This window comes from Vulpes lagopus, chromosome 10, assembly GCF_018345385.1.
Source record: "Vulpes lagopus strain Blue_001 chromosome 10, ASM1834538v1, whole genome shotgun sequence".
Lineage (NCBI taxonomy): Eukaryota > Metazoa > Chordata > Mammalia > Carnivora > Canidae > Vulpes > Vulpes lagopus.
Window position 1 is genome coordinate 55,268,599 of NC_054833.1, and position 12,552 is coordinate 55,281,150.

At 41.9% G+C, this 12,552-nt stretch overlaps 1 protein-coding gene across 1 annotated transcript; it reads left to right on the plus strand.

The window, feature by feature from the left end:
- The first annotated feature begins 321 nt into the window (after positions 1-321).
- Positions 322-8,878, plus strand: MMP3 (matrix metallopeptidase 3). Its single transcript, XM_041771851.1, has 10 exons — positions 322-472; positions 1,240-1,484; positions 1,579-1,727; positions 1,861-1,986; positions 3,573-3,740; positions 3,912-4,056; positions 4,898-5,031; positions 5,410-5,569; positions 6,926-7,029; positions 8,506-8,878. The coding sequence occupies exons 1-10, from the start codon at positions 368-370 to the stop codon at positions 8,604-8,606; spliced, it is 1,437 nt and encodes a 478-aa protein (XP_041627785.1). The 5' UTR covers positions 322-367; the 3' UTR covers positions 8,607-8,878.
- Positions 8,879-12,552: the final 3,674 nt, after the last annotated feature.

Sequence of the window (12,552 nt, forward strand, 5' to 3'; positions counted from 1 at the left end):
ACATACAAACATAAATTTTCTAGTAAATTCTGGTCACTTTTTTTTCCATAATAAAAAAAAATGCCCCAGTTTTCTTCTTACAAAGACAGGAAGCATTTCCTGGAGCTTAATCACTGTTATGATTTGCAAAATTGGAAAGGTTGAGAGAAATTAGTAAAGTAGGTTGTATCATCCTACTTTGGATTTGGAATTTTGGACATGGTCCTGCTGCCACTCGGATGAAAGCAATCATGAGTCAAGCTGCGGGTGACCTAAACCAACACTGTCGCCCTATAAAAGTCAGGGCTCCAGAGAGTGCATCCAGAAGAAGGTAGGCAGGGAGCAAGGCACTACTAAGACGTCATAGAGCCAAGAAGAGACTGTGGAAATGCAGAATCTTCCAGCTCTACTGCTCTTCTGTGGGGTTGTGTGCTCAGCCTATCCAGTGGACAGAGCTGCAGGGGATGAGAACAACAGCATGGAACTCATCCAGGTAAGTGACGGACACATCCCTACATGCACTGGCAGTGGGAAAACCATCTCTGCTTTCCATTCACCCAACACTCGGGATGCTTGAGGCTGACTGTGTAGGAGCCGTTCAGGGACCGAGGGCTATAGGGTAAGGGATGTGGACAGTCTTCTATCCCACCGTGCAGCCTCTTCTCACACAGGAACAAAAAAGGCCAGAAATATTAGGTGTTTATTTAAGATTGGAACCACTGTGGCGGCAGTGGCACGGGGGCTTGAGGTGCAGGAGTAACAGGTGCAGAGCATCATTAAACGTACCTTGGTTGGAACTTCTTGAGGCATTTTAACCCAACGAAAGTTTAGCTAGATATTTATATTGCTAGGGTCGTGTTTAGACGCAGGCAGGGATTTGTCCAACATTTTTCCTTAAGCCAGGTCCCCATGAGACACATAAAGTAGAAAGCCAAGGGAGTTGAATAAATGCGCTTGGGATACACAATTATGCCCAAAGAAGCCTATTTGCTCTGTGCTCCTCCTTTAAGTTTACTAGATACTTATCTTGATTTTCTGCTTCATTTTCGTTGCTTTGGGAGTAGACTAAGTTCTGGTTACAAAGATAAAACAGAAGTGAGGAGGAGTCTGTTACTGAAGAATTGAACAGAATATGACATTTATTTTGATTTCAGTAAACCAGAGGAATACTGTAGACAGATTAAGTCAGCAGTTGCCATTTACTATAAAAGGCTAAAAATCATAAGTATGACCTGAAAACTCTACTTATTATCCTATTAGCAATACCTAGAAAACTACTACAACCTTGGGAAAGATGTGAAACCATTTGTCAGAAGAAGGGACAGTGGTCCTGTCGTTGAAAAAATCCGAGAAATGCAGAAGTTCCTCGGGTTGGAGGTGACAGGGAAGGTGGACTCGGACACCCTGGCGATGATGCGCAGGCCCAGGTGTGGCGTTCCTGACGTCGGTGACTTCACCACCTTCCCTGGCATGCCCAAGTGGAGGAAAACTCACCTTACTTACAGGTAATGGGTCCACAAAGGTTTTCACATAATAACGACATTTTAAAAATTATGACCACAGGAGAAAATAACAACCCATTCAATTTTTTTCTTAAAGAATTATGAATTATACACCAGATTTGCCAAGAGATGCTGTTGATTCTGCCATTGAGAAAGCTCTGAATGTCTGGAAGGAGGTGACTCCACTTACTTTCTCCAGGACTGATGAAGGAGAGGCTGACATAAAGATTTCTTTTGCAGTTAGAGGTAGAGGAACAAAAACAAATAAAACATGAAACGCGTCCATTTAGCTGCCGTTGTTGAGGGAGCGGGAGGGTGGGGGATGTTCCAAAGAGATCCTAATTATCTATCTTTCCAATAAAAACATTTTCTCTGTTAGATCATGGAGACTTTAACCCTTTTGATGGACCTGGAAATGTTTTGGGTCATGCCTACCCACCTGGGCCTGGCATTTATGGAGATGCCCACTTTGACGATGATGAACAATGGACAAGAGATACATCAGGTTAGTTACACAGCTCTCAGAATGATTTTGGTGGGTGATTTTTTTAGATTTAGAAAATTCTTAATAGCTAAGAATCTTTAAGAAGCAGGCTTCCCAGATTTTCCAAATGGCTCAAGAGTTAGTAGAATATATTTTTGTTTTAACCATTTTTCAGATATCTAAAAAGTTTATTCTCTGTCTTGATCAGCACAGTATGGAAACATCATTAGGTACTTCTTTGATGACGACAGCTCTAGTGTGGGTTAGGAACATCATTAAGAGTATTTTCTCATTATATCAAATTACAGACATCCAAGGGATGGTGCATTGCATTAATTCTGCACTAATACAGGTGCTTGATACCACTTGTATCCCATTGGGGGAAATTTCTTCTTTACTCTTCAAAATGGAGATGAGAATTAAATGTCAGAAGCTGAGTTTTCCTGTTTGGGTTGTTCTGGTAAATCAGCATTTTACTGTCTCTAGGTTAACAAGAGTTTCAATGGACTTGTTCTGAAATAAAGCACTAGCCCCCAAATACAATGTCCAAATTTTTTAGATAGTAGAACATTTCTCAGTTCTTAACTGTATACTTTGAGGATTGGCTTCCAAAGTTTTAAAACAATTGGCTAAAAGAAATAATATAACTTCTGAAATTTATTGGGATTTATAATCAAAACACAAATAGAATCCCTGTAGACAGTATGAATGTGACATTAGTGTTGGATATATTTCTTTGTTTTAACTCAACAACTTCTTACTGCAAAGTCTCTAATGAGGACTTTCTAGGATCACAAGTTACATGTATAATGCTTACAAAAGTAAACTTAGCATGTCAAACATAATTATCCAATAACTTCCAATTTTGAGCATTCTGGGTTTACTTATTTATTTTTATTTTTTTAATTTTTTTTTGGAGGGGGGGTTTAAATAATATGAAGGAAAAATATGAATACAGCTAGTGTTTGTGTGGCCAAAATCTCTTTTGTGACAAATGCTAGGCGTGATTAGGCATGCTATGTTTTAGGCCAATCTTGAAAAATCTATGACAATTATCATTACTAATATTTCCAGACCCACTATATGCTTAATAATAATCTTGAGGTGGAAAAATTATGCAGGCAATAGTCCAATGGAAAATAATAGGCATATGGTTGTTTAAGGATTTCAGAATTGAGATGAATAAATTGTGATTCATTTAACTGAGACCATAACTGGCAAACATTAATATGCTGAAACAGTGTTTAGCTTTTCGTTGACAAATGAAGAGAAATATTTATGGATGTGCTAAACAAGTGGTTTGGTTCCCTTCCAGAATATAAGAAAAGGGACGTGGTTCTCAGGAAGTAAATAAGAGCCTGGGGCAGGAGTGGGGGGTAGATTGGACATGGCTGGATATTTTGTCTCAAAGATTGATTTCAAGAATGAGCCTTGAAGAACACTTGGCTTTCCATGAAGTGTATAATCAGCTGATCAGTTAACCAAAAAATAAGGCAAAGAAAACCCTGTGTACTTCCAGGAAGTAAACTAGTATAATACACAGAGGACTTAGGGGATATACATGTGTTTAAGGATGAAGTAACTATTATTTATTATTTCCTACTTAGGAACCAATTTATTCCTCGTTGCTGCTCATGAGCTTGGCCATTCCCTGGGTCTCTTTCACTCGGCCAACCCTAGCGCTCTGATGTACCCAGTCTACAATGTATTGACAGATCTGGCCCGCTTCCATCTTTCTCAAGATGATGTGAATGGCATCCAGTCCCTGTATGGTGGTAAGTGATGCTGGAAAAATCAAGCATGGTAGCTTTGCAGTGATAGTCTTCAGGAAAGCTTTAAAATGCTGCATAAAGCATTTGCAATGCATTTCAAAGCACCCTGAGAGTGTATGGGTGGCTGTCATCACATTTCTCCTTCTGTTTGCACCCCACATCTGTTCCCTTTAGGACCTCCCTCTGATTCCTCCAGTGACCCCGTGGTGCCCACGGAATCTGTGCCTCCAGAACCTGGGACACCAGCTGCATGTGACCCCACTTTGTCCTTCGACGCAATCAGCACCCTGAGGGGAGAGATCCTGTTCTTCAAAGACAGGTCAGACCAGAAAATTACATTTCTCTATCTATTCTTTTGGTGTACAATGTTTAGAAAGGAGAACAGAGACTTAATAAAGATTTTTAAATATTGAAAGCAAAAACGTTTTCTCTGAGCTTGAAATCATTGAGATCTAGTGCTTCGCCCTCCACATTCTCCTAAAAGTGTCAAGCTCTTTTTCAAAGACTTGATTTGATTCCTGTCCTCTTATTGTTGTTTCCAGTCACTATAAGCTGGGCTTGCTCTTCAACGGCTCAAGTTGAACATCAGAATCGAATTTTATCTTGGTCTCCTTTAAAAATGGCATCAGAACAGCATTACATTTAATCAATTAGTTTACTCACAGCTGGATAAATATGCCCATGATAACACATTCAAGCTGCACAAATAGGAAGAAAGTGAAAGGCAAGCCCTCACTGCTCTGGCACTGGGTTCCCCAGGCATCCCCCCACCCATCAACTGCTAAGGACTCTGTACATACTTCCAGAATCACCCCAGAAATACCGACATATACATATGCATGTACACACACCATCTACCTATTTGAATCTGTAAACGATGTGAGGACAGCTACATTGGTTTGCATGAATTGCTAATTATTGCACAGTTGGGTCGCCTTCTCTTTAGAAGAAGCTGGTTTGGAATACTCTGGCTGGAGGTCCAGTGCAGGCTTCCCAAGAAAAAGAAGATATTTTCCCATTGGTGATATCCCTAATTTCTGCCTGCCTTCGAGCCTAGAACACAAAGGGGGGAGGAAGATGGGTGAGGAAGACAATGAGAAAAATATGCTAAAGGTGAAAATCTGTTTTTCAATCTTCATTTCCCTTTTTATGTATTTCAGACATTTTTGGCGAAAATCCCTCAGGACACTTGAACCTGGGTTCTATTTAATCTCCTCATTTTGGCCATCCCTTCCTTCAGGCTTGGATGCCGCATATGAAGAGACTAGCAAGGATATTGTTTTCATTTTTAAAGGTAATTATTAAATAATTTCTTTAACTTGTTGAAATAAATGCTTTCACAGGAAAACTGAATAGGACTTGAATTTTCTCTACTTTGACGAATTGTGTCTCCTTCATTATTCTAAGACAGTGAAAAACATCTGGGTCTGGTACGATTTTATTTATATTTTACAGATAATAAAAATGCACATAGGAATACAAATCACTCAAAGTTGTAAATTCCCTCCTTTGATTTGTGTTCATTAATTCAATCTGCAAATTTTTGTTAGAAGCCCACTTTGAGCTGGGGATTAAATCTTCACTATGAAAACAAAGGTGCTGACAAATATTTTCTAAAACTCAGACTCGACTGTTATAAATTCAGTGTGACTCTGAATTATTTTCTTAACAGGAAATCAGTTCTGGGCCATGAGAGGAACTGAGGTACAAGCCGGTTATCCAAAAGGCATCCACACCCTGGGTTTCCCTCCAACCGTGAGGAAAATTGATGCAGCTGTTTTTGATAAGGAAAAAAAGAAAACGTACTTCTTCGTAGGAGACAAATACTGGCGGTAAGATGTGGTTGGGATGGCTTTGTATGAACCCCATTAGGGAAATTATCTTCTCTTTCCCCCCCCCAACCCCGGAGGAAACCTGCAGGTCACTCTCAGCGTGACCTCCCTTCCAGTATGAAGGATGGGGTCACACTTGCTTTCAAAGGCAGCAGCGCTGGTCACAGAGGCCTCTGCCTCACTTCTGCCTTAAGCCTGTGAGCAGCAGGCAGGAGCTTCCTGCTGGAACTGCCCCACCTGCCTGGAGGGCCTCTTCTCTCCTCTGCCCCCAGCCCCCACAAATCCACCCCCACCAACCCACTCACCTTTCAAGACCTGCCTCAGATCCCACCACCCTGTGGAGCTCTGTTCCTGGACTCCAAACCTAGATGGGCTTGGATTTTTTTGAAAGAAGCCTCAAGAATCCAGGCCACAAGTTAACATTCTTTTCCCATGGACTCATCATCTCTGTGGGTATTTGCCTCATCTTCCCCACTTAACTAGATGATTCTTCAGGGCTTCCCTTAACCTCATGCTCTCATTAGTGCTGCCTGTTTCAGAGGATGATGAGCAAGAGTGGTCCAGTTTTATGGCTAGAACCCAAGACTCACAGAGGCTAATTCCTGGGCCATCTGCCCAGACGACTGGGTGGACGAACCAATGTCCAGTCAGTGAGTCTGAAATACATTCACTGTGCTTTCCTTATCTCTGCCTTTTCCTAAGAGGCTGCCATAGGAAATCCAGATGTGCAGGGTACAGAGGACATATACGAGCTAAGTGTGGTAGAGAACTTGAAATCTGTATTTGAGATGAATGAGCCAATTCATCTGTTCATACCTTCATGTCTTTGCAATAGAAAGATAACTAATGTTCTTTCTGTCCAGACTTAGATGTATGATAACAGACAGCATCTGCTGGATCAGGATGTTACCTCTGCTCCTGGTGGAGATACAGTTCTCAGAAATAAGTTTGCAATACCATTAAAGGCACATATTTCTGTAATACTTAACATGTTTGACATTTATTTGTGGTGCTTGGGAAGCTTACTAGAATTCTACATTAAACCAAACATGACTTAAGAATTTCAGTAACTTGGGAATCCCTGGGTGGCTCAGCGGTTTGGCACCTGCCTTTGGCCCAGGGCGTGATCCTGGAGTCCTGGGATCGAGTCCTGTGTAGGGCTTCCGGCATGGAGCCTGCTTCTCCCTCTGCCTGTGTCTCTGCCTCTCTCTCTCTCTCTCTCTCTCTCTCTCTCTGTGTGTGTCTATCATAAATAAATAAATGAATCTTTTAAAAAATTTCTAAAAAAAAAAAAAAAGAATTTCGTTAACTTGGCCTCTGTGTGATGCTGTGCTGTGTTTCTTTTACTGGATGCAGATATGATGAGAAGAGACAATCCATGGAGCCAGGCTTTCCCAAGCAAATAGCAGAAGACTTTCCAGGGGTTGACTCGAAGGTCGATGCTGCATTTGAAGCATTTGGTAAGAGGACATTGTTTTGTTGGCAATGGGTTGCTTGAAACATTGTATGGTAGCAGAGGGACAATTGGATTAATTTGTAAGACAGAGTTTCTCTTTTTAAGATTTATTTATTTAGTTGAGACAGAGAATGACTGAGGAAGAGGCAGAGGGAGAGAAACTCAAGCAGACTTCCCGATGAGCGCAGGGCCCAATGCAGGGCTTGATCTCATGACCTGGAAATCAAGATCTGAGCCAAAATCGAGTCAGACGCTTAAGAGACTGAGCCACCCATGCGGCCCATGTAATGACAGATTTTCTTTAATCAGTTCCTTCCTCTCTCCCAGATTTCAATTTACTAATTCCATACCAGTTATATGACCACTTCATATAATACATTGATTTGAATTATAAAGACAATTAACACAAATCTCTATTTTGAATATGCAGAAAAAACCTGAAGTGCTCGAGTGTCACTTCCTTACATCTAGACTTTTCAAATTACCAAGCAGGTATAAAAATCCCCTCAAGTGAAAAAAAAAAAATTCCCTCAAGTGGTGTGGCTAGGTTTCACACTGGCTGGCTTTCCCTTCCACTCCATCTTGCTATAACTACTCATTCCCAGGGAGATTGCCCTGAGTGGTCAGTCATTGCCCACACTGGTCAGTTGTAAATAATTGCTTCTTCATGCACCCAAAGTTTGAAAAAAGTAATTTTGGGGGGCACCTAGGTGGCACAGCAGATTGAGTATCTGACTCTAGGTTTCAGCTCAGGTCATGATTTCAGCATCGTGGAATGGAGCCCTACAGCGGCTCTGTGCTCAGTGGGGAGTCTACTTGAGATTCTTTCTCTCCCTCTCCCTCTGCTTCTCCCACTCATGCTCTCTCTCTCTCTAAAATAAATAAATAAATCTTTCAAAAAAATAAAAATGAAAAATTTAGATTTTTTTCCTGCTCAAGGCTGGAAGCTGGTGATCCTTATTGAAAGGTAACCCAAGCACCATAATGGCAGAGCCATAAATGGCTCTCTGGTGTTCTGAAGGAGTTTCCATGCTTCTCTGGGACCAGAAATGACCCTCAGGCTGTAATGTGAGGAAAGGGGAGGAGGACTATTGGGGAAAAGAAAATAAAGAGATCATAGTATCCAAAGAAGCAGAGTTTTGTCAGACTGAAAGCAGAATAACCTAGTAAGTTGAGCCTGGCTTTGCCTTTAGGCAGTGCTGGGAGGCTGTCTCCAGCCTTTGCTCACTGAGTGACCTTGGGCAAACATAAGTTGACTCTCCACTTGCTTATCTGTAGAATGGAGTTAGATAATGCTTCCCTCATAGGGTTATTGCAGAAAGAAATGAAAAGACAATCATATAAAATGCTTATCATTGTCCCTGCACATAGTAAAACTCTAATCACTTAGCAATTTTAATTATCTATTATTCTGAGTTTTATATGTTGCCAAATTTATTTCTTGGAAAAAATATCTCATTTCCCTTGTCCATGTTTCCAGGGTTTTACTATTTCTTCAATGGATCTTCACAGTTGGAGTTTGACCCAAATGCAAAGAAAGTGACACATGTTTTGAAGAGCAACAGCTGGTTGAATTGTTGAGCTGCTGAGATGCACAACACAGTCATTTGAAATGAAGCTAATAAGTCTTTACCTAAATCTTTGTGAATTGAGCTGGTTTGTTTTCTTCTGCATGTATGGTGACTGACAGTATGAGGGTCACCTGCATGTCTTGCTGGCCAATTCACATTATTATTGGACATTTGAGCATGCTGCTGAGCTGGTGCTTTGATCACATGGGATAACTTCCACAGAAGGGGAAGCACTCATGTGCAAGACCAGTGACTGTATATAGACTATTTACTTGTTATTTAATAAAGAGAATTGGTCAGTTATTTTATCATTTTGTTTCAAAAACAAGTTGTCCTCAGAAACCTGGGTTCAGGGATCCCTGGGTGGCGCAGCGGTTTAGCACCTGCCTTTGGCCCAGGGCGCGATCCTGGAGACCCGGGATCAAGTCCCGCATCGGGCTCCCAGTGCATGGAGCCTGCTTCTCCCTCTGCCTGTGTCTCTGCCTCTCTCTCTCTCTCTCTGTGTGTGTGTGACTATCATAAGTAAATAAAAAAAAAAAGAAAAGAAACCTGGGTTCAGTGTGGACTAGACAGCAGACAGCCCAAGATCATTGACCAGTGGTGTTAGGACTTGGGTCTCTATGGCTGAAGCCTCACAATGGGCTCGTCCAGACCTGAAGACAATGTATATGTGCCCTTACCAAGCACCCTGCAAACAAGTGTCCCTATTTCCACCATTCAGCCATCATGTGTGCTCCTAATATACCCTAGGAGAAAGACCTAGGGAAGTTGTCACCTTGCAGGGCAGGCTCTAGGAAAAACTGGGAAGCAGCATTTCAGAATTATCGTCAATCACCTGGTTCACATACTTCATTTTTCAAGTGGAGAAAATCAAACCTGTTCTTTATCTTTTCCTTCTACTTTTATACCCCCAGTAGACTCCTTTGCCTGCCCTCACAAATAGGTTTGCTCATGTCCACTGCACATGTGAAAATATCCTCTTGCACTCATTTTGTATTTGTCCATGCTAAAAGCCCATGAGCAAATGCTTATCCTAAGATATATCTCCCCTAACTAACTTGTCTAGCACAATATCCTCTATGCAGTAAGAGCTCATTCGCACTCTAACTTTTCATTCATTTGAGAATAAGAAATTAATCGTATTCATATTCCACGTGCCAGGCATTGTGCTGGGTTGTATGCATAGGAGCATGACACAGCCCCTGCCTTCATCAAGATTATAACTCAGCAAGAAAAAGTATGTGCAAATAACCACAAATACATACATGCAACTCTAAATTTAATAAGAATCATAAAGGAAGGGCATCCCTGGGTGACTTAGCAGTTTAGGGCCTGCCTTTGGCCCAGGGCCTGATCCTGGAGTCCCATGATTGAGTCCTATGTCGGGCTCCCTGCATGAAGCCTGCTTCTCCCTCTACCTGTGTCTCTGCCTCTCTCTCTCTATGTCTCTCATGAATAAATAAATAAAATATTTTAAAAAAGAATCATAAAGGAAAACCATCAATGTCTTCAATATAATAACAAGAGGACCTACCCTTCCCTGGGTTGTCTTAGAACTTTAGAGGGAATGGCAGTGGAGGAGGTTTTGAGGGAAGGTGTAGACATGGGGGAAGGGATCATGCCTGGACTAACGCAGTCACACTGCCTAGCCTGATGAGTATACGCAAGATGGCAGGACTCTACGGGGGAGAAGGAAGAGGGAAGAGGCCATATAATTTCCAGCTTCCCAGAGCAGAAGGACAAATGTCACAAATGATGGCAGCATTTGCTGAGCTGGGGGATGACTTGGAGACACACAGCTTTGTGAGGAAAGGTAAGAATTGGGAAGATGTTGGCGATAGGATAGAGAATTTAGGTTAAGATGATAAGTTCTAGAGAGGTAATGCACAGCATGGTGACCACAGTCACTAAATATGTATTGTAGACTTGAATTTTGCTGAGGGGAGATGTTAAATATTCTCCCCACTCACCCGCAGGAGAAAAGGTTACTATGTGTGGTGGCAGATGTACTAAGTGGCTTGACTGTAGTAATCATTGCATGTGTTCACATATCAAAACACCATACTGGACACTCTCAAAATATACAATTTTTATTTGTCAATCATACCTCCATAAAGCTGGAAAAATTTTAAAAACCAAAACAATGAAAATAACAATATAGGAGTTGGCTGATTGATATTCGTTAAAAGCACAGTAATGATGCAGGTGTAGCTGTGGGGGGCCGTGGCTCTGGCTGCCTTACCGTCCTCTGGCCTGGCCCTTGCCCGTGTGGGAGCTGAGCCTCAGGGGGGCTGTCCCCACTGCAGCATGCCACCTCCAGCAGTTCCAGGCATCACGCCTATGGAGGCCACTGTGCAACCGCAAACCACACTGTGAGCCACCTATTTGGATTGTCTGTCATTGAGGGAGCATCCTAGAACGGTCACATCCTGGGGCATTCTGGAAAACAAAGAGAAGTCATGTCACCCAGATGTGTTACAGTGGGGCGGGGGTGGATCCTGAGGCAGAAAGCCCTGTCTGTCCTCCACAAAGATGTTTGGACAGGTGGCAAAGGGGAAGTACTAGGTGCAGATAATTCTTTGGAGGAGTTGGGCTAGGCATGAAGGAAGCAGTACACACATTCCTGGTACTGACAGACTCGATTCCTGGTTTCTCTTTATGTCTTTTCCTGGTTGGGGAAATGGCAGCAAACAACTGTTTATTGGCTGAATACATGGTTTTTGCCAGGCCCTACATGAGGGGCTTGAGGCAAAGTGTTCGCTTAGTCCTTGGAAGGGCTGTTGTCTCAGTGGCTTGTTTCCATCATGCAGAAGTAGAAGTTCAGAGTGACTTGGGGACTCTGCCATGGGGACATGCAAATTAGCAGAGTCAGGACCTGATTTCATTCCTTCCTGGTTCCAAAGATCATGTTCTTACTTTGTCTAGAATAACAGGCAATAAATCAGCCTGGATGGCCTTATCTCACTTAGTTTTGACTCTGTTTCAGAGCTAGAGGTTGTGCTATACCGTATTGCATGACCCCAAGGAGAGGAAGTTGATTCTTCCTCAATCCTGCATTTAAAATTTCCAGCCCAGGGGCCAAGGTTCTTGCATCGTTTCTGAGATCTGTTCTCTCTCAATTCCCCTGAGCCATCCTAAATTATAAAAAACCATGGGGAATCTCCCACCTGCTACCATTCTCCTGTATACATTTCCCCAAGCAATCTTGTTCCTGAAGGCCTGGAGTTATGTTTGTATGCTGACAAGCCATCCACCCTTGTTTCTTGACACCAAGTAGAGGCCAAGTGCTAGGGACCAGGCTTGTAACCCGTGTTAGGACAAGTCCAGCCCTGATGGTGACGTGATGCTGAATCCCAGGATGCTGTTCAAGAACTGGCTTGATTTCTCTTGCCTTAGGACTGTAGAGTACATCTGCATTGCAGGAAGTGATGCTAGATTGGAGGGTGAGGGGGAAAAGCAGGAGCTGGGAATTAGATGAGTACTTGGATTTAAAACCCACAAGAAAATAAAGAGTAAAGAGGGTACAGAATCTCTCCCTTTCTTACAGATGGGTTGCTGTCTCAGAAGTGACATGGAAATCAGTTGTGACCCCTATCATGAGAAGAAACAGTGGGAAGAGCATGCTGAAACTATTACAATGCTGCATGAATAATTTATGAAAACAATTTTCTGTACAATTGAAGACATTGGCAGGCATTAATTATAAGAAAGTGTTAACCTGGATTTCAGATTAGAATTAATTCAATTCTTCCCTTTATTAATAAGAATTTCTTAAACACTTAGAAATACTCTGATTTTAAGTCTGCACAGATAGATTTGGATTATTTGGAAGAATCAGCTATTTTAATATCATAATCGTAATTTGAAGTGTTGATGAAAATATTTATGAATGCAAATAGCATTAAATGTTTAAGATATTTGAAAATTTTAACCATACGAATCCATCAACTATCCAT